Raw genomic sequence first — 23,019 nt, forward strand, 5'->3', positions numbered from 1 at the left:
CACACAAGTGAACGGGACAAAAGAGAAGAGCGCGTTTTTCCCCATGCCGCTTACATGCTCTGGTAGGTGTGAGTATTGGCAACATGACGAGCGGTTGCTGACCTTGTGTGTGTGTGTGTGTGTGTGTGTGTGTGCGTGCGCTCACGTGCGTGTAGGTGTAAGTACTGGCACTATGACGATCGCTTGCTGACGTCCAGTGTGATCATAGTGTTCCATAATGAAGGCTGGTCCACTCTGATGAGGACCGTCCACAGCGTCATCAAGAGGACGCCCAGGAGGTACCTGGCCGAGGTCGTCATGATCGATGACTTCAGCAACAAAGGTAATCTCACCATACTGTACGTATTCATTATTTATAGAGGAGGTAATCTCACCATACGTATAGAATGAAGCAGGTGTACGACATAGTGTATACAGTTTTGTTGCAGATAAACCCATTTTGGCCTGACCTCGAAATTTAAAAAAGATCTTCGAAATCCTTGTTTTCTGAAATAAATAATTTCACGATTTTTCAAAAATAGCAGACCTACAAGCTCGCAATGCGCCACTCGGTGGCGCGCTATGAGCTTGTAGATCTGCTAAAGTGTTGTTTGAATGAATGTATACATGAATCATGTATACAATACGTGTGTTTGTGCAGCTCACCTGAAGGAGCGTTTGGACGACTATGTGAAACAGTGGAACGGCCTGGTTATAGTCTACAGGAATGAAAAGAGAGAAGGACTCATCCAGGCTAGAAGTATAGGAGCTCACAAGGCTACCAAAGGACAGGTAAAGTATTACTACTACTGGGGCGGCAGTGGTAGTGGTCAGGGGCAGAGTCCTGCAACGGGTCGGATACCTGTGATTCCCTGCGCGTACCCGTGTTTGACGGGTGGGAACGGGCGGGTATATAATACCTTTATAAATTAACGGGTCCGGGTGCAGGCGGAACGCAACGCAGCGCGGGCGGGTGACCTTTTTTAATCAATCGTTGTTTAACTTAAACAACGATATAGCAGAGAGAAACGCATGCAGTGAGCAGTGACTCACAATTAATTTGGCTGCATGCGTTTCTCAACGCATGCAGTGAGCAGTGACTCACAATTTATTTGGCTTAAACAACGATATAGCAGAGAGAAACGCATGCTTGGAGCCTTGGATTGGTCTCATTTATTTTAAATGATAAACAACAATTGTTGCTTTCGCCCAATTGTAGCAGCCTTCATGAAAGCAGTGACGCAAAAAAATGTAGGCTTACAATAAAACATCCGACCGTAACAAGTAAACATAAAATAAAACTGCCTGACACAGGCATTACCTCTCATTACCAGACCAAAATGGGCTGTCTCGTGGACCAAAAGCGCTTTTTTTTAATGACTATTCGATCGGTGCCTGTGATACGAACGGGTAACGGGGTGGGTAACGGGTCAATTTTTTGACGGGCGGGTCGGATCTGGTTTCGAGTTTTATATAAATCACGGGTAACGGGCGGGTAGCAGAACTGATGATTGACGGGCGGGGCGGTGCGGGTATCGAAAATTGCACCCGTGCAGGACTCTGGTCAGGGGTAGAGCGGCCGGATGGGAACCGCGAGGTGCTGGGCTCCCCCAGAGTTGGTGTCGAAGTGTCCTTGAGCAAGACTCTAAACCCCTAATTGTGTGTCTGTGTGTGTGTGTGTGTGTGTACACAGGTTCTTATATATTTAGATGCACACTGCGAGGTTGGGGTGAACTGGTATCCTCCATTGGTCGCTCCGATATCAAAAGACAGGTAATACAGTACACGCATTATACAATTATACACGTGCGCAGCACTGCGCACACACACACACACTGCAATATTCAGTAGATTAATTCATGCATGCATACACAGCCTTTGATAGATTACATAGACATTAATGACTACACTACGGAATCCGTATGGATACATATTTTCACTATAAACAAGTGAGTTCTAGTCTAAGTAAGTAATAGATTTAAATAATTCTATTCAATGTTTTTGCCCTTCATTGATTAAATTAATTGAAGACAATGGTCCAATAGAACACACTTCTCGATTATCACATTCATCGGAAAGGTAATCACTCGATTAATAATATGAGAGTTGCAGCCCTAAGTATATTGCCACATATCGCAGTATCGTGACCAGGGGTCATCGATATGTCCGTACACGGGCAAACGTGTGCGTGGCTCTTTAGCTCTTTAGCTCTTTATGTGTCTCTGGTAATATTATTATCCAATCATTTTGTATGTCCGTGGTAAAAATGTGATTTTATTTTTTTACAAAAGGTTCCACCTTCAAGCCAGCATGGCAATGAGTCCTGATCACGTCATGTCATGATTTCGCCACACATTGCAATATTATGATATATCACAATATGGTCTCCTAGCTCTGCATGCACACTGCAGTGTTTGTGATCTCTGTCGCGTCTCACCCATGCCCTCAGCTTATAATTAAATACAGTACTTTAAAGCAGTGGTTCTCAAAGTTTTTAGGCCAAAAAATATTAATTTGAACTTGTGATCACCCACCCTGACAAGCACTTGGAATTGTAGGAGTTCAAGTTTGACTTTGTTTTATTTCGAGTTTTATACAGTGTCAATTATTTCAATACATTTAAATAAATAAATTGTCAGTTGTCTCACAGGTTGAGAAGCACTGTTTTAAAGTACTACTACTTGAGTAAATGACGTGTAGTGACATGCCCACCCACTTGCCTGCATAGGACGGCGTGCACCGTGCCTCTGATAGATTACATAGATGGTAACGAGTACACCACGGAGCCCCAGCAGGGGGGTGACGAGGACGGCTTGGCGCGGGGCGCCTGGGACTGGAGCCTGCTGTGGAAGAGGGTCCCTCTGAGCCAGAGAGAGAAGGCCGCCAGAGCCCACACCACCCAGCCTTATCGGTACACACACACACACACACACGCACACACCCCTGTACATGACACCTCTAACTTGCCATTGCTCTTCTGTTGTTTGTGTCTCCATCTCCCCCCTCCCCCCTCATCCCCCCCCTTATGATCCATCTGTATGTCTGTCTGTCCGGGTCTGTGTCGGCTTCCTGTTTCAACGTGCCATCTGTCCGTCCATAATCCATATGTCTCCTACATTCATGTTCCACCCTCTGTCTGTCTGTCTAAAATAATCTACCTATCATCTATAAATTCCACAAATCTGTGTCTGTTTGTGTGGGTGTGTGGCGTGTCCCCCTCTATCTTAACCTCGGTTGTCTTGTGTCGATTGGGACCCCTCATCCCCCCCCCTGTCTCACGGGTGCTGTCCTGTAACTGTGTACGTTGCACGTTTTGTGCGTGGGTGCCCTTTTTTCCTCTATCTGTATTCCCCCCCCCCCCAAAACCCCTCGTCCCCCCCCCCCCTCCCCGGTCAGAACGGTGTGCACGGTGCCCCTCATCGACTCCATCCACGGGCAGAAATACTTCATCGACCCTCAGGGGGGCGGCGATGAGGACAAGCTCGCCAGAGGGGCGTGGGACTGGAGCATGCTCTGGAAGAGGGTTCCGCTGGGAGACAGAGAGAAAGAACGCAGACAGGCTAGGACTGAGCCCTATAGGTACCCATACCTGACCCCCCGTCCCGTCTAAACTATAGGTACCCATACCTAACCCCCTGACCTCCCGTCTAAAAAAACCCACAAGAAAACAACATCTCCAGATCCTACTAAAAGCTGCAATGGTCCACATCAAAACTAATCTAACCTTCTGTAACAGGCACATGCTGACCATTGGGAAATCTGGGACAACTCCAGAACGGCCTGTCCAGTCCAAGCCGAACCAGGTCGGCCGTTTTAGGAAAAAACGCCATACTTTTATTTTTGTATATAGGCCTATATCATTTGGCTGTGCACCTTTCCCAGGCTGAATTAGAGGCCAAATCACACCGTTGATCGGTTAGTATTTGGGTCTTGGCAAAAAATAAATTCTGGCGCTCGGCCGAAGGGCCTCTCCAACTCCATTTCCCATGCCCAGCATGTCCCTGGTCTGCTTGTTCTCCTAATAATGTAACTCCAAATATTGGTGAGATATCTTCAATAGCTGATCTGTTAGTTACTGATTGGTTGATATTTGATTGATTGATTTATTCAACATAAACTAATACAAAGTACATTCAGATAATGTAGATAGAACATCACAAAAGTTGTTTTTGGCCAGAGGCTGACACTAAATCAGTAGTTCTCAAACTATGTCCAAAATAGCAGATGTATTAGCTAGAAGCTGTGAGCTTGTACATCTGCTATTTTTGAATAGCCAACAAAAACATTATAATCAAAAAATGGCATGCTTTACCCTACCAGTTTCAATGGGTTAATGTCAACCTCATGTTGCTTTAGGAACATCATCTTGAATAGGAAGAAGAGCTATGTGAGTATGTGCTGAAACTCTTAGCTATTTCACTGCAAGCCACGGAGAAGAGACTATTCTGTGGAATATTCCTAATCAACAGAGCAACTATTGAAGATATGCAGTCAATGTTTAGAGTCACCTCTTGACAAGATAACTACACTACCCAAACCTCGACAAAAGTGTCTTTGCACTTTAAAGGTGCTGTATGTTTTGGTTGAAACAAATACTAATTTTGTTAACAAGCTCTATATTGCATTAGTAATCATTGCTGAGTCACAATTCGTTTTTCAGGTGTGTTGCCAATTTCATCCAATAAGGAAAGAGAACCAGTTTATCGGCTTCAATCGTGGTCCAGGGTTGTCCAATGACAGTTCTCTCTCCTGTTTTGGATGAAATTGGTATCCTGACCTGAAAATGTATCTTCTGTTCAGTGTTTAGTAAAGATCTGGAGAGACAGGGTGGCCCCTGTTGACACCCCTGTTTTAACCATAAAATATCACTTCTACCAAAGGATTAAATGCATACTAAAGTTTTACACATACAGTAAAATCCTAAATATTATGGTAACTCTGTTAAATAGCCCAAAAAGGATTTATTTTCTATCAATTACACACCCCATGAATACCATTGAGATTGTTTTTCTTTTGACACATTCTTGAGCCAATTATTTGATGACAAAGGAAAAAAAAAAAATATAAATACAAATCTCTGGGTGAACTACAGCAATGACTTCTTTAAATGAGTTCAATTCAAAGTATTTTACTGTGTATACTATTAAAAAAAGGGAGAAAAAAATCTAATATGCTCAAACTACAACTGTAATAATTACATGAAACCAAAATCACCTAAATATAATGAATCTAACCAACAGTCAGACACAACATTAGTCAGACACCCTCCCCAAACCCTAACCTCACAGGAAGCCACAGGTGATTCTTAACCCGCAGCACAGGTGATTTTTAGCCCACACGCATGTCGGGAGCCATGGGTGATTTTTAACCCTATCCACCAGAAGAACATTTTGCAGTCTCTCTCACCCTGAGAAAATGTTTTAGAATATGATTGTGAATGGCTAACGCTAGCTGGTAGGCCATCTCCTCAGGCAGCCTGTAACTATTTTAGTGCCTTATGATAATCGGAGTCCCACAAGAGGGCGCTATCCCTCTGGGTCCCATGGTTATTCTTTGTATTGGATTTCCTAATGGGGAATCTTAAGACCTTGTTATATAAAGCCCAAACTACACCAAAGGGTCGGGTTGGGACAAAACGTTTTTTTTTAAAGGTAAACCCTATGGGTAAACCACACCAATGCAACTGATTTTTGTTGCAGTTGTCTACAGTAAAGAAGTGGTCCGCATACAGGCTCTGCTCCAATAGTGTTTATTTGTGTTAAAACACCATTAAATTAGGACACAACGTTTCGGCCGTGAACGGCCTTCATCAGGTGATCATCACCTGATGAAAACGTTTAATGGTGTTTTAACACAAATAAACACGATTGCAGTAGAGCACTTCTTCACTGTATGTATCTACCTTTTTTCCAGCACCAGCCAAGAACTGGATGTGCGCAAGCCACCTGCTTTTTAAACTGAGTTGCAGTTGTCCCATAACAGACCCCGCTACCTCTAACCCAAATCCTTAGCAACTTAAAGTATCACTTCACACATTTTCAACCATATCTTCATATTATTGGTCCGCACTCTATGTCTCTTTGGTGGGCTGTGGACAGTTCAGAAAACATGTCACTGGTAGGGAGGTTTGTGAACTGTCCACACAGCCCACCAATTAGACGCAGCGTGAGCAGACATAAATGGTGTCATTTTATAACGAGGACCAGTTGTAGAAGAGAAGGTTGAACATGTTTGGAGTGCAACCTTTAAGATTTATACTTAAGTTACTTGCCGGTGTCTTGCACCGAAAAATATTAGATGTGACACGTTGTGAGCTTGTAGATCTGATATTAAAATATTAGATGTGACACGTTGTGAGCTTGTAGATCTGATATTAGATGTGACACGTTGTGAGCTTGTAGATCTGATATTAGATGTGACACGTTGTGAGCTTGTAGATCTGATATTAGATGTGACATGTTGTGAGCTTGTAGATCTGATATTAGATGTGACACGTGAGCTTGTAGATCTGATATTTAGATGTGACACGTTGTGAGCTTGTAGATCTGATATTTAGATGTGACACGTTGTGAGCTTGTAGATCTGATATTTAGATGTGACACGTTGTGAGCTTGTAGATCTGATATTTGACACGTTGTGAGCTTGTAGATCTGATATTTTTGTGCGTGACACTGCCGCCAAACAAAGTATAAATCAGGCCTCAGCTGTTAGTGTTGGTGATGTTATCAAATAGTCGAGACACGAAACAATGCAAAACTATTGTTTCTGTGTTGTCTGTCTGTGTACTGTATGTCTGTCTGTCTTTAATATATTGTTTTAATTTGTGAGATTAGATAATGAATCATGTAGCCTTAGTTGTTTTATTAGGGGCCAAGCCTGAAGGGGTGAAGGCCCCTATTGTTTTTCTTTTGCCACTTTTTGCAGTTCTTGCTTGTTGCTTTCCACGAAATGTATATTTAAATATATGATTGTATGAATTATGTGATCCACTCTATCCACTGATGACATCACGCCTCTCAATACGATCAGATTCAGTGTTTCTATGGCTTATTGTGCATATTGCGTATAGCTTTTTTCTTGGCTTGGCCCCGTTTTATCGCTGCTTGCAGCTATATTTAATTTAATTTATTAGTTTATTATTTGACGACTGTTTAATTGGATTTGGTTTAATTTCCGACTGTATTTGTGTTAGTCTTATTTGTTGAATTGATTTATGGAAGAACCAATGCAGCAATCCTGATTTAATATATTAAGACACTTATTAAGAGAACGGCAACATAATACGGCAGCAGCCTTGTAGATATCGATAACAAAATATAACCAATCAACTGTTCATGCTGACAGGAGGTTTGCACAGTGCATTGCTGGGGTGGTGGCGTACTTCGTAATCCTTCTATCTCTGGTCAAACACCTACCACAGTGTGCAAGTCCCCCATGGTCTTGTGCTGCCCTCTGCAGGGCTCGCTGGTCCCCGGAGGAGCTTATTCCCATAGGAAAAGGCGATAGCCCTTGGCCAAGTAGAAGGATTTCAGGATCTGGGTTGTCTGAAATACGGTGCTTTTTGGGGTGTTTTCCAGTGGCATACCAGCGCTTTTGATATGTGAGTCACGGTTTCTATGATGAGATGTAATTCAAAACAGTGTTTTAGCATTATTGTCTCTGTCGGGCAGAAACCTCCTATCTCCACATTTAAAGTTTTTGTAATTTGAATGTCCTACTACTAATTCATACTACAACACTACAACAATATCACAAATAGCAGATCTGCAAGATCTAAAAGGCGGCACAAAGTGCTATGTTTGGAGCTTGTAGATGTTCTTGTATGTTTTTATTTGATTCCTGAAAAGTAACGCCCGACAGAGACAAATTTTGTCTCTCTTTCATAATGACCAGATACCCACGATAGTGTTTTGTCCCAAATGGGCTTAGGTAAAAAGACCCAGACGAGGCAGACCCAGCATGCATGGTCTGGGCTGCACTACGCTCTGAATGTTATGTATTTTTCACCTCTACCACATAGCTGATATAATAACATCAGATTAAGGTAAGAAAATGGTTAATCCGTGGTTAGCTTAATAACAGACACATCAACGGACTGAATTACTCAAAGGTTTTGAGTAATTCAGTCCTATTGTATCAAAGTACTAGACAACAGCCTCACAGGTCAAATATGCTGGATGTGCTCCTACAGATGGAATCACATTGGGTGGTTACTGTTCACTCTCTACGCTGCATTGGGGAGGTTTGATTATTAGTATTATTATTGATCATGATTTCTTAACCACTTGAACCCCAGCATCCGTATTCTGGGTTTTGCAGAAAATTGTCAATCTATAAACTCACAAAACAATGCGCTGTTTGGGGACTTTCAAATGTGTTTGGGGTCATTTTAACATCTACTCAGGCGTTTGTGTTTCACCCCAGACAGTTTTTAAATTGCTAGATTCAGTATTTAGATATTTGATATTAATTTTATCAGACACGCCTTCCCATACAAACCCAACTTAATTTTCACTATGTTAGACTCTTTGAAAACACCCGTCTTTGATGGGTAACCCTAACCCTAAACCTAACCTCCCACGGGGCAGCACACCTAAACCAATCTTAACCCATGTCTAACCAATGACTAGTCTAAACTAAGTATGCACCCCGTCTTTGGTACGTCGTTCTAATGTGTGAGTGGGCCGTGTTTTTTCAAATACTCTTTTCGTTTATTTTTTCTCCCTCACGTTTTAGGACAATACCAGTCTGTGTCTAACAGTTAAAATTTAGTTTGAAGTTTCAATGGGTTTGTATAGGAAATTAGGAAGGGGGCGTGTCTGATGAAATTAATATCTAATACTGAATCTAGCAACTTAAAAACTGTCTGTGGTGCAACACAAAAGCCTCTGTGCAATGTTGTGCTGCTGGGATGGTGGTCGTTGACTGGGGGGCACCGCTCGCTCACACCTCCCCCCCCCCCCCCCCCCCCCCCCTCCTCACCCCTTCATTTTACCTCACCCTCCATCCGTTGATCTCACTCTCATCACTCGACTTTTCTCATCCGTTCACGCAAACCATCGCCTTGTTCCTTTCACTGTGGCGCTTTGTGACTTTTTTCTGCTTCACATAACATGTGATTTGATCCTAGGTTGGATTGTGTGGTTGTATTGGAAGACAATTATACTGATGCTGATGTCTTAGGATACTGGTGTGTTGTTTAGCCCACTGACTACAACTCCAAGTGTACTTGACCTTACTGACACTAGAGCAGTGGTTCCCAAACCTTTTAGCTCAAGAACCAAGAGAGAAATTTGACGTTTGACGGGACACAAACTAGTGAAAATTACGAGTTCTACAAGATCACGTGTCGCTTCACACTGCATTGCAAGCTTGTGGAGCTGTTATTTTGTTTTGCTGTTTTTAGATTTGTTCATGAAAATTATTCAATTTCGATAGAATCTTTTGAAATATCTAGAGAACGGACAAAAAGTGCTTTTATGTTTTGGTCACGGTCATGTTTTCGAGGGAGCTAAAAACAGTCCCTGGAGAAAAATATTTTTTACCAATGAAATGAAAAAGTTTTATGTCTAAAGTTAATATAAGTGATATTGTCCTTGGTAAAAACAATAGGTGGTTAGGTAATGTAATGTTCAAGTAGGCTATGTTTGTTCAGTAGCAAAGTATGTTAGTCAGTGGTCTAATCTTCTACATTTTCTCCAATAATGTCAAGTATAACCATTACAGAGAACAATCCTGAGTCATGTTCTGTAACTCAGAGAGTGCATGAACGAATGCGATGAATTGGACCCTTTCGGGCCTGTAACTCAGAGAGTACAAATGGTACCAAATGGTTTGGTTCCATTTGGTTCCACACTCTTAAATGAAGTTAAATTAAGACTTTTAAATTGACTATAAAGGAATTCACAGTGCAGTTGTAGTCAGTGGTCTAATCATGCGACCACTGGTAGCATGAGGAAATGCTGCCATCTATTGGTTTAACACGTACCCTGTCATGCACCGAATACCAATACAGTATTTTGGATAATGTTTTCTTTTTGTGTGTGTGTGTGTGTGTGTGTGTGTGTGTGTATTCATGTTGCACTGTGTGTGTGCGTGTGTGTGTGTGTGTGTGTGTGTGTGTGTGTGTGTGTACATTTATGTTGTGCTGTGTGTGTGTGTACATTTATGTTGTGCTGTGTGTGTGTGTGTGTGTGTGTGTGTGTGTGTGTGTGTGTGTGTGTGTGTGTGTGTGTACATTTATGTTGCGCTGTGTGTGTGTACATTTATGTTTGTGTGTGTGTGTGTGTACATTTATGTTGTGCTGTGTGTGTGTGTGTGTGTGTGTGTGTGTGTGTGTGTACATTTATGTTGTGCTGTGTGTGTGTGTGTGTGTGTGTGTGTGCCTTTATGTTGCTGTGTGTGTGTGTGTGTGTGTAGGTCTCCAGCCATGGCAGGGGGGTTGTTTGCGATAGAGAGAGACTTCTTCTTTGAGTTGGGGTTATATGATCCTGGCCTGCAGATATGGGGCGGAGAGAATTTTGAAATCTCATACAAGGTATGCAGTATATCTCTCTCTATCTCTATCTCTATCTCTCTCACACACATGAAGATATACAAACTTGATGTATTGAATACAGTTTGCTAAAACGTACAGAGGTGCAGTCAGTTATACAGTACTTCTAAAATGATAGCACAAAAACCAAGTGGGCTTGTTTCCATTGTGGTCGTGTGTATTTAATTCATCAAGACATGCATCATACAAGTGATCATCATCAATATTCGGAGCAATACACGTATGTTCTTAAAGTAGCTTTATGCTGTGCTTCAGAACAGACATGGGAAGCTTCTGGTAGGGGTGTGCTGCCCTTTCTTTTTTGATTCACATTATTTTTGAAAATTTTAGCCCTATAAAGCCAAAGTGTAGTAAATACGTTTTTGGACTCACCAACTTATCAACTTATTACAGGTAAATTTTTCTTTCGCGAGGTTAACCCAGAGGTTAGTACACAGCAAGCTAAAAGAAATCAACACACCAGCACGCCAGGGACCAGAATACTTCAAACCCAAACAATTAGTAAAAAATAGAACCACAAAACGCGTCTTAGAGATTAAACAACAAATAACAGCCAGAACCAGCAACTGCATTTATTTAATCACATGTGAAAAATGTGGTTTACAATATGTCGGAGAGACAGGTAAAACAATAGGTACTAGGCTGGGACGACACAGATACAATATTAACAATGCCAAAAAGACAACCACAAGATTGGTGCAACATTTCATGGCGCACGGCATTGAAGCTGTAAAATGCGCTGGACTTCAACACAATCCTAACTGGACAGTAGGACAAAGACGTTTTAATGAAAAACAGTGGATTAAGAACCTCAACACGGATTTTCTTGGAGGCTTAAACATGCCTAAAATCAGATCTTGAACACTACAAAACTTAAACTCAGGATTAAACTGGAGAAATCTAAAAGTGATTGGATCAGACGTCCTTCGGATACATGGCGAATGCATTTATTCCTTGCATTGTGCCTACACATGTTGCGACCTGCGGTCGCAACATGTGTAGGCACAGTGCACTGAAGTCTTTTAATTCCCCCCCCCCAGAGGTTCTTGTATTCATTTTACTGAGGATAAGGTTAGCAATAGGTTTAATGTTGTAGGCATAGTTTCACTGAGGTTACTTGGGAATAAGGTTAGGTTTAGGCCTATTTTTACTGAGGTTACTTAGGAATAAGGTTAGGTTTAAGTATAGTTTTACTGGGGTTACGTTTACAACAATAATTACTATTTACAATTTAGGCATTTAGCAGACGCTCTTAATCCAGAGTGATTTACATTAAGCAATCTCATTTAGGAATGAGATTAGTTTACATAGTTTACAGAGGTTACGTTTAGGAATACATTTTGGTTTAGGCTTAGTTTTACTGGGGTTATGTTTAGGCATAAGGTTATAGTCATAGTTTTACTGAGGTTATGTTTAGGCATAAGGTTATAGGCATAGTTTTACTGAGGTTACGTTTAGGAATACTTGTTGGCGACCGTTCCGAGGTTACCGGATTAGACCCGGGGCGAGCGTGTTTTGGTGCGACCATTCTTCGTATTCCTCTTAGTTCATAGAGTTCTTTATTCAGAGCCGCTCCCCCTGCCTAGTGGCTACCCATACTGAGCATTGTCCTGTGTGTGTGTGTGTGTGTGTGTGTGTGTGTGTGTGTGTGTGTGTGTGTGTGTGTGTGTGCGTGTGCATGTGTGTGTGTTGTGTGTAGATCTGGCAGTGTGGTGGACAGCTGCTCTTCGTGCCATGCTCTCGGGTGGGACACATCTACAGACTGCAGGGCTGGCAGGGGAACCCGCCCCCCGCCCATGTTGGCTCCTCACCCACCCTCAAGGTAATACATCAGGGGTCTTCAACAGAGGGTCCGGGACACCTAGGGGGGTCCTCAGAGTTACTATGGTCATAGGATCAGGGGGGGCAGTCAGACAGATATTTTGTGAAGCCACTAAGGAAATCGGGACTTCCTGAAAGTTCATATGTTGGCGCTGTCATTGGGCCCAAAAAACCTCATAGCTGCATAGAGGTCCATGTATTTGGGCCCAACTTCACCTAGACTGTATTACCTTAATAAACATGGTCATGAATACTTTCTGCTTCCAGTCACTAGTTTAAAGTCTCATTTCTCATGTCATAATATTCTTTTTGGAAAATGGTGGTCCCATTTATTAAAAGAATGACCATAAAGTCGCATATGTTCTGAGGGGTGTGGCTACCGTTACAGTCCATGATCGGGAAGCACCACCCACTCGAGTCAAAATTAAAACCAACTAAGAAGAAGGGGGGAAGTCCCGCCTCGTTGTCTGGGCCAGCCAATGGCCAGCTGGGCCCAAACGGATCTAGAAAGATGGCGATTTACAATTCAAGGACTGACAGGCTTCGTCTTACGTCCATATCAGACCCGAAAATAGCAGATTTACAAGCTGCTAAGTCATTACGAGTTTTCTGAGAAAAACGCATGTTGCTATATATTTATAGCTACAATCAAGTGTGTGTGTGTGTGTGTGTGTGTGTGTGTGTGTGTGTGTGTGTGTGTGTGTGTGTGTGTGTGTGTGTGTGTGTGTGTGTGTATAGAACTATGTGCGCGTGGTGGAGGTGTGGTGGGATGAATACAAAGATTATTTCTACGCCAGTCGCCCTGAAACACTCACCCTGGCCTATGGAGACATCAGCGAGCTCAAACGATTCAGGTACACTCCACACCCACAAACCACTGATGGAACTACTCCTCACAGGTTTTACTTATATTAGAAACTGTCTCGGTGCATGCTAAAGCCTGCGTAGACGTTAAAATGACCCCAATACAGTAATCTGCAGTGACTGTAGTTGGTCCACCTACTCTTCTATTGAGATGTTTAGATACCGTGGTCTGGTAGGACACCTACAGGGTGACAGAGGTATTGCACAAAGGTCACAATTTGTGGCACAAAAATGCTCAAATGCACTTCGGTATAGCTCGGCAGTAGACATGTTGGCGCTCGCGTGGGGGACCCTGTTTCGAATACCAGATGGGACGTGAAAGTCATGGATTTGAGCTTTATCAATTTTTTGCCACGGATGAGTGTTACCAGAAACACATAAAGAGCTAGCCCTGAATGACTATAACAGGTCTGTAACTCTTGAGAGTGTACAAATGGAAACAGGTTGTGCCTGTTTACGGCTGCCTGAGTTACGGAACCCTTGGCTCAGCCCGGCCTGACCAATCAGCATGCTTTTTTGCCTCGACCCTACCCGAAAACGTCTGGCACGGTTGGGTTTGGTCAGAATTGACTGTAAATGTGATTGAGTGACTGTCTGTCTTGTCTCATTATTATTGATCGACAGGGAGGAGCACAGATGTAAGAGCTTCAAGTGGTACATGGAGGAAATCGCCTACGACATCCCGACACACTACCCTCTACCACCCAAGAACGTAGAGTGGGGAGAGGTAGGCATGCACGCACGCAACACACGCAACACACACACACGTGCGGGCGGGCCAGTTTATATACCTGGCCCAGGCTGTCAAATATGAGATCATCTGTACCCAAAGTTTGTTATGATTCTGAATGTTTATCTTGGAAAGCTTGGTCCATGTAAAAATCAATGTTTATCTTGGACAGCTTGGTCCATGTACAAATCAATGTTTATCTTGGACAGCTTGGTCCGTGTACAGAATTTCCATTCTGTACACCTTGTAAATATTTCTGTCCTTGTATTGTATCTCTTATGTGGACATAAATAAATGATTGTGTGTGTGTGTGTGTGTGTGTGTGTGTGTGTGTGTGTGTGTGTGTGTGTGTGTGTGTGTGTGTGTGTGTGTGTGTGTGTGTGTGTGTGTGTGTGTGTGTGTGTGTGTGTGCGCACGTGCTTGTGTGTGTAGATTCGGGGCTTTGACACCAGCTACTGCATTGACAGTATGGGTCACACCAACGGAGGCAGCGTGGAGATTGGACCATGTCACCGAATGGGCGGAAACCAGGTACACACACACGGTCATACTGTACATGTTACATTACGAGTTACATCATGGCAAGGTTACTACACAACCCAAACCCCTAAAGTGTCATTGCACTTTAACCCATTTAGCCAGAGGCATCTGTCATTTTAGGTTTGAGCATATTCTGTATACACATATTCTGTATTGGCACCTGGTGGACAGGTGCCAAAAAGGCCATTGTGGCGAATAAAAGAAAATGAAAATCCATTGTGCACGTCATGTGCATGTCGTCACGTGCACAACGGATTAGAGCAATTAAAATTAAAAAAAGGAGTCAGTGGCAACGTGAGCCATATGGGAAAGGCGTCATAAAGTGTCCTGAGAAACTAAACACACACATCAACATTCCTGTTTGTGTGCGGGTGTATGTGTGCGGGTGTGTGTGTGTGCGTGTGCGTGTGTGTGCAGCTGTTTCGTATCAATGAAGCCAGTCAGCTGATGCAGTATGACCAGTGTCTGACCAAAGGCCCCGACAACTCTGCTGTCATCATCACCCACTGTGAACTCAACCAAAACACAGAGTGGAAATACTTCAAGGTAATCCATTACTAATACTCTTATTACAAGCACGTTTTTCATCCCGTGTGCCATGTAAAAATTTAGTATTGTTAACGTGCATACTCCCACAGCTGTCATGTCACTCATGTGGCAGCTTTGAATAGTGTAAATTATTTACTCTTGCTGCTTTGGGCAAGACGCCTGGCATATACTTTATCCAATCTGTTTAGTTATGATGATATTACGTCCAGTGTTAATTTTGTCAACAAATAAAAACTAGACTAAAACGTCATAGGGAGGGACTAGTGGAGAGATCCAGTAGAACTAAAAGAGTCATTTCAAGTATGGTTGCACTCCAAATAGAAGATATACAAGATCACAACAAGTCGCGCTGTGACGTGTTGGTGAGCTAGGAAATGTGACCCATTGCATTAATACGAATAAATACAAATTATTAAAAATAACCGATGATCACTAGTAGGCAGGATTCTGAATTGTCCACAGCCCATCAATGAGACACAGAGTGAGTTGACATAAATTGTGTCATCATATTATAATTAGCATTAGCAGAGGACGAAACATGATGATAGGTTGAACATCTTCCGGGGCTCACATGAATGCAGACCAGCCTCTCGTCTTTAGCGTAAATAAAAAATATGTTTTTGCTTCTCATCAATACAAAGGCGGGTTGTGTCATTAGAAACCTACTTTCCTATAGTGAGAGTAACATAGCTCTAAATTAGAGCTATGGACCAGAGCTAGGTGAAGTGCTGCTTTTTTACTTTGAGACACATTGCGAGTTTGCGAATTTAGAAACAGAATTTTCAAAGATCTTTTTGAAAGATGTTTTACCTACAATTCTCTCTCTCTCTCTCTCTGTGTCTCTCTCTCTCTCTCTCTCTCTCACTCACTCACTCACTCACTCACTCACTCACACTCTCTCTCTCACTCATATTTCCTACCAGGACCTCCATCGGTTTACCCACGTGCCAACAGGTAAATGTTTTTCTGTCTTAGACTGCATATTAAGGTTGAGTCTATTATAAGCGCATTTATAATGCATGCAAAGATGAAATGAAATGAAAAATGGGTGACCCCACCATCACCTTTCTGTGACTCCACTTTTGGGTCCCAAGCCTCAGTATTTCTAATTAAACTTGTGGTATTCTATAGTTTCAATGAACATATTATTTTGATTATAGACTGTTTATGCTGATACCAGGTTCATTGTTCACCTGTGATCCTATAGTTTACTGAGACACTACACTGTCTCTCTGCATTCTGTGATCCTATAGTTTACTGAGACACTACACTGTCTCTCTGCATTCTATGTGATCCTATAGTTTACTGAGACACTACACTGTCTCTCTGCATTCTATGTGATCCTATAGTTTACTGAGACACTACACTGTCTCTCTGCATTCTATGTGATCCTATAGTTTACTGAGACACTACACTGTCTCTCTGCATTCTATGATCCTATAGTTTACTGAGACACTACACTGTCTCTCTGCATTCTATGTGATCCTATAGTTTACTGAGACACTACACTGTCTCTCTGCATTCTATGATCCTATAGTTTACTGAGACACTACACTGTCTCTCTGCATTCTATGTGATCCTATAGTTTACTGAGACACTACACTGTCTCTCTGCATTCTATGATCCTATAGTTTACTGAGACACTACACTGTCTCTCTGCATTCTATGTGATCCTATAGTTTACTGAGACACTATAGTTTATAGGGATGTGTAAAATCAATTAATATATACACTGATTGGTTGGTTGATTGAATGACCCCCCCCCCCCCCTGCACCCCATTAACCCTTGAATTACCGTTGACGGAATTGACGGATTAAATTAATTAATCCAAACCTTCCCTTGACGGAATTGACGTAATTGTTTTATTCCCTATAATCGGGGGCTTTGTTTTAAATAATGTAGCAACTTTTAGCATGTTTAGCTAACGGCCGATGTCCTCTACCTAAAACCGACCGAAGATGACTGTGTAACACAGTGCAGAAAGATAGCGGATGTTGATGTTCCGTTTAACCGGAAATTACGACGCCAGATTCGCTCTATTCGGTCAAAATCTGCATATTGGTGAAGTTACTATGATTGCTCCGTGAAAATGAGATATAGTGTGTATATCACGGATTTTTCTATTGGCATTAAAATGATGAATTAAAAATATGAATAGAGCTGGAAGAAAGCACTAAAAAACTGCTATTGGGGTGGCAGTTAACATGTGTTATTGTGTTTCTACAGGTAAATGCCTCGACCGCTCGGACCTGCTGCATAAGGTGTTCATCTCAGACTGTGACACCAGCAAGACCACACAGAGATGGGAGATGAACAACATAGTAGCTGTATGAGGACTGACCACACACACGCACACACACACACACACACACACACACACACACACACACACACACACACACACACACACACACACACGTGTTTCCATTACTATACTTCTGAGGACATGACAAACTTTACGAATACCATTTTAACCGTAATTATAAAGCCAAATATGGCAGAAGCTCACAACACATTGCTCTGCAACACGTTGTCAGCTTGTAGATCTGGTGTTATTTCTTATTTATTCTTTTTGTTTGCCACATAATACGGTCGGAATTTTTCCAGATTCATATAGTTCTGCGTTTATGACCTCACAGGTGCAGTAACACACACACACACACACACACACACACACACACACACACACACACACACAGGTAAACCACTCCTGTGACTGAGTGGCCTGCTGGTCTCAAACATACACACTCCGTCGCATTGGTCAGTTGTGTACATGCACACTCCATGTCCTTGCCTCTCATTGGTCGGTTGCGTACATGCACACTCCCTGCCATGGCGTATCATTGGTTGGTTGTGTTTACATGATGACATCACACCGTGGCTTCCTCAGGTCTCTCGGGTTTAGGTTGTATCGTCACTTTCGGGTGGAAACCTTGTATGTCCTAAACCGTTTCTTTACAGCAGTGCTTTTCAACCTTTTTCATATCGCTACTTTTGTGTGACACAAGTTTGTACGACAGTAGGGCCTTAAATTCATGAAGAAAATAACATATAAACATATGGAGATACAAGGTTTCTGCTCTTCTGGGACTATATGTAGTGCGTTTGTGGCAGTAGTTCTCAACCTGTGGGTCGGGACCGCCAGGGCGTCCGTTAGTGCATCAAACCTAATCAACAAACTATACTATTACTGATCAAACATTGGCCAAATATTATAATAAAGAGGCAACCCTTCTACAAGCACTCAACACTTCTACAGGCTTGTAGATCGGCTATTTTCACAATATCTATCTATGGAACAGAGTCAAACGAAATGCAATGCCTCAACTCCTGCATTCCATGGGTCCACAGTTCAAATATGATCATTGATTATTGTGTGGGGGTCTGGGGTCGTGGCCTGAAAGGTTGAGAACCACTATGCTAACCAGTCACATTGACAAACAGCAAGTCAACCTGGTGACCCATATATTGTGACTACAGAAAATGGCAGACCTACAAGACAACGTTTCATCATGTGACGTGATGTAGATCAGCTTGTAGATCTATTTGTGCTCATCATTGTAGGCAGTATATAGGGCTAAACTGACAAAATGTCTACCATGCACGGCACTCTTCTGTGTCTGCGGTACTGCACTAGTATATCCAATAATCCGGCAGGACAGAAGCGCCGAAACAGAGCGTCGCAGTCCCACCCCCTTTCAGAACGACGAGTGGCCCAGGAAATGAATCCCAATGCATTTTTCCCATAGGCTTTTCTTAAAGTATTTATATATATATATCGTGACAAATCATGACAATGAACACAATATTTTGTGCCGATCAAATCATTATAGAAAGAAGAAAATAAAGGCAGGAGACAACACTATTTGTTTTGTTTTTCTTATAAATTATTTGATCAGCCCAAAACATTGTGTTCATTGTCATGATTTGTCACAATCCGAGTTGGCTTTGTCCGTGGCGTAACCGTCTTTAAATAAATACTTTGTATTTTCTGAATAAAAAACAACTATAAATCTGGTGACTGGGAAGCCATTGTGAACTGATGTCCAGGTTTTAGGACTACAAACTGCAGCACTCTAGGGACTACAAGCCCCACAGCTCCTCATCTTATCTCGATACCTGATTAAAACCAGCAGCATTATCTTTACACTCTGTTGTGAGGCAGCCACTCGGCTCACAGTAAAATCCTCATTGTTCTATGAAGAGGGTACAAATGGACCCGTTAACGGTCCATTGGTTCCCTTTGTACACTCAGAGTTAAATGTGGTGTACGTTTATTTGGTTAAATTAAGTGTTGAATAGCTCTATATTGCCATAGAATTCATTGCTATAGAATGTTTGTTCAGTAACGGGTTTCCCTGTGTCTCTTTAGTAAACAAAATACATGTTCATGTCAGGATACGAATTCTGGTCCTATCAGGAGAGTTGACTAGTGTAGAGTGGATAATCTCTCAGCGGCCTTATCTCTCTCCTCGTTGGATGAAATTGGTATCCAGAGCTGATGCGTGCATTTTGTATTTAATTAAGAGCTGGAGAGACAGGGAGACACCTGTTACTGAACAAACGCAATGTAGCAACGATTACCCTCACAATGTGGACCTTTAACCTTTTAACAAAACATTTTCTTCCAACCAAAACATATCACTTAACACCATCTTTTTAAATGAACAGTGGGGATTTAACCGTGCAGGGTCACACGTTGGGTTGAATTTCGTCTGTGACTCACTCATACACTGGTCGTTTTTTTTTGTTTTTTTTACCTTGCAACCACTCTGCATTGAGACTGTAATTTTGTTCCGTCGACTGCCATTGACTCCACTTAACTGACTTTGATGTCGTACCTGTCAGGGTGAAACCTTGTATATCCAAAACATTACACGTAATGTTTTTGTTGCATTCCTGAGCCAATAATTCCAAATATGGAGACTAAAATAAAACAATATCAAAACTATAATACAAACTAAGATGATCCAAGTTTTTTTTAATGGTTTTGCTCTTGTTAAGATTGGTCAATTGTTTTTATTATTTTCTCAGGAGTGCGACCAAAAAAATCAAACAAATAGTTTTGGGGGTGAAGTATTTCTTTAACCACTGTCACTTTCAACTTTCTTTTTGTGAAGTACCTAAAATAGCTCAACGTGCCACATCGCCGTGACCCGTTGTGAGCTTTCATATCGGCCATTGACACCCATCTTATGATGAAGTGCCATAAAGGGCCATACGTTCACGGGGAAAATGTGAAATATGGATATACAAGAGTTCTGCCCAACAATAATGATCTGTTCGCTGCTGACTCCCAGAGTTGAGTATACTTTGTTGAAAATGAAATGTAGAATATCACAATCACACCTACATGCTCACACTCACAGCACATTGTGTTTGTGACGTGTTGTGAGCTTTTCGGTCTGCTATTTCCGACACGCAACGCCAATAAATGGGTTGTGTCCACAGATCGGAGGAATGCTTTGGATATCGTCTTTGTCGGGTGGAAACCTCATATGTCCAAAATAGGTTCGAATTCAAATAAAACTACCGGTACTCAAAAGTAGCCGATGGACAAGCTAAGTGCTGCATTTCGAGCTTGCGGATCTGCTACTTTTGATGTGTTTGTGTGACACTGTACTATGATCAAGTAGTGCGTTCATTTACAAAAGAAAATGATAAAAAGGCCAAATATGGATGGATATAGGTGTTTTCTGCCCGACAGCAACGACATAATAAAACAAATGAACTTGTTGATCAACTGTTTTGTACGGAAACGTGTTGCTGCCATACCAGGGGGGAAAAAACATCCTATTGTGAAAGTGAAAAGGGAAAAAAAAGGTTTCTTGTTATACAGACAAGATATTATTATCTAGTTAAATTGTGAAAAGTTTCATATTTTATGCGGTTCTTACATATCTTTAATGAAATGTTTCACTTTATTTGTTATTACGTGATTGATCTTGTTTTAACCTGATGATGTTATCGTTTTATTGTGAGACGTTACCATGAAATGTTTAACATTTAAAAAAAAAAGTGTCACACCTTTCTTAGTTTATGAAAACTCAAACTTTTCGTTGTAGCGTGATACTTATCTTGTCGTAATGTGCTGACATATCACTTCATGGTTTGATACGTTGTCACGTTTTTACAAACTAATATGTCTTGTCAGACTGTAAAGAGAGAAAAACTGATTTTTTTCCCCTGGCATTGGCAGCAATACGCATCCGTAGTTTTGACTTCAAATGTTTTTTATTTTTTATTTTTTTATATATCTTTTTTTCCAAGGTGTGTATGGGTTTGGGGCAGGGTTAGTGATATGACTGAAATATGGTCAATTTATGCTTTGTGTTACCAATGACATTAATGAAGGCTCTGTTACGCTTATTGTATCACAGTGGCTTTCAAACCTTTTTACTTTCAAGGACCCCCGTAACTCTTGAGTGTGTTTTAGTGTCTATTAGTAAACTCTCAGAGTGGCACACCCGTAAAGGGCCATTTGGAACCACCAAAAAGGGTCGCTGGACTACACTTTGAGACCCACTGGTCAGACATAGGCTACTATAATACTATAATATCAGCACCCTAAAGGCTGTTTCAGATGGTGAGCGAGTGACACAGGCATTCTCTTTTGGATCAGCTACGCATCTGCGCATGAGTCTGAGTGGCGTCAGTGAAAAAAAGGCTGACCACAACCCAGCTCTAGCCGCCTGTGACAATTTCACAGGACCGCGCCCGCTTGTGTCAATGCCCCCTCCACTTCTCCACGCATCCAAAATAGTCACCCGCCTCCCATTGAAAATTAATTACCAAGGCACATACAGTCACTCCCCGTCTGGAAGGGTCTTAACTGTTTTTGACCAGAGTGGAACAGAGACATTATTAGCATCATCGGTAACGCCTATAAAGGAAATAAGGAAAAGGCCCAACTTCTTTCCAATATGGCTGCCATGTGCACAGAGCCTAATGTCATTAAGGAAGTGATGATGGAAAACCTTTCACATGTTACAATATTTATATAAATTATTTTAAGTCTGGAACCAAGCCATCTAGTCTCCTGGTGAAAAAAGGGTATTTATAAAATGTAATGTAATTAAATGTAATTAAATATTCAAATATTTTGAATATTTAATTCCCAGGAGCCTGGATGGCTTAGGTACAGGCTTAACATAATTTATATAAATATGGTATGCAGCATTTTATTCTTCCAGAGGTACAGATTCCCTCTGCGAAGGACTTTTTCTTTGTCACTTTTGATGACACTCTGACGTAGTTTGTGACCCGTTATTCAACACTCACGCAAAGCATAAATTGACGGGCTAAAGACACTTAATACAAGAATGAAGAAGAATAAAATAAATACATGCGTTTATGGTGGGAGATTGAATGTGGATGTGGGAAGGGGGCTTAAATGTATGGATGATTGCATATGCAGATGTTTTGTACAATGTAAATACGTTTGTTTGTTTTTTTCAAAGAGCTTAATGAGTATTTTGTGAAGGGCCTTGAATGATGTTGTAAATATCTAAGTTATAGATTTAAACTATATGGGATGATTACTGGATGAGACCAGAATTAAAGACCTACTGCTTTGTATTTACTACCTCTGTGTCTGTGTTGTTACATTGTTATTGTACCTTAAGTAGTTGTTATTGTACCCAAATTGTGGCCAAATCTAGCTAAGAAAATCCATCTGAAAAGCCGCTTCCTCTACTGACATAGATCAGTGATACTCAACCTCAGGCCCGCGGGACCATTATGACTGGCCCACCAATGAAAATCTAAAAAAAAGAAGAAAAGAAAATCTGGAAAATGAAATAAAAATAAATAAATCTGAATGAAGTTATCTTTAATTACATTATTATAAGTAATACTATTAGAGTTGTACTATTACTCGAACGAAAATAAAAGCTTGGGGGGGGGGGGGGGGGGGGGGAAGATGCAATGCAATGCAAATGAAAGACATATACTGTGTATCCCTATTCCCTGACATAATTT

General features: G+C 41.6%; 1 protein-coding gene across 4 annotated transcripts in view; it reads left to right on the plus strand.

Annotated features, from left to right (window-relative positions):
* Positions 1 to 22,624, plus strand: part of galnt7 (UDP-N-acetyl-alpha-D-galactosamine: polypeptide N-acetylgalactosaminyltransferase 7) — a 34,348-nt gene extending 11,724 nt beyond the window's left edge. Inside the window, exons 5-18 of one of the 4 annotated variants that reach the window (XR_013963575.1) lie at positions 156 to 322; positions 641 to 771; positions 1,673 to 1,752; positions 2,708 to 2,890; positions 3,376 to 3,558; positions 10,399 to 10,516; positions 12,234 to 12,356; positions 13,094 to 13,209; positions 13,844 to 13,946; positions 14,382 to 14,480; positions 14,907 to 15,035; positions 15,962 to 15,992; positions 17,266 to 17,630; positions 17,685 to 22,624. Coding sequence is in view for 3 of the 4 variants with exons in the window: in XM_080757440.1 (XP_080613566.1) it covers positions 156 to 322; positions 641 to 771; positions 1,673 to 1,752; positions 2,708 to 2,890; positions 3,376 to 3,558; positions 10,399 to 10,516; positions 12,234 to 12,356; positions 13,094 to 13,209; positions 13,844 to 13,946; positions 14,382 to 14,480; positions 14,907 to 15,035; positions 15,962 to 15,992; positions 17,266 to 17,372 (1,570 nt within the window). In the remaining variant the exon portion in view is untranslated. Of the gene's footprint in view, positions 1 to 155; positions 323 to 640; positions 772 to 1,672; positions 1,753 to 2,707; positions 2,891 to 3,375; positions 3,559 to 10,398; positions 10,517 to 12,233; positions 12,357 to 13,093; positions 13,210 to 13,843; positions 13,947 to 14,381; positions 14,481 to 14,906; positions 15,036 to 15,961; positions 15,993 to 17,265 lie in introns of all 4 variants that reach the window. The other 3 variants (XM_080757440.1, XM_080757442.1, XM_080757441.1) reach the window with 3 other exon arrangements.
* The last annotated feature ends 395 nt before the right edge of the window (positions 22,625 to 23,019 follow it).

This window comes from Protomyctophum bolini (genome assembly GCF_963924005.1).
Source record: "Protomyctophum bolini genome assembly, chromosome: 3".
In the NCBI taxonomy this organism is placed as follows: Eukaryota; Metazoa; Chordata; class Actinopteri; order Myctophiformes; family Myctophidae; genus Protomyctophum; species Protomyctophum bolini.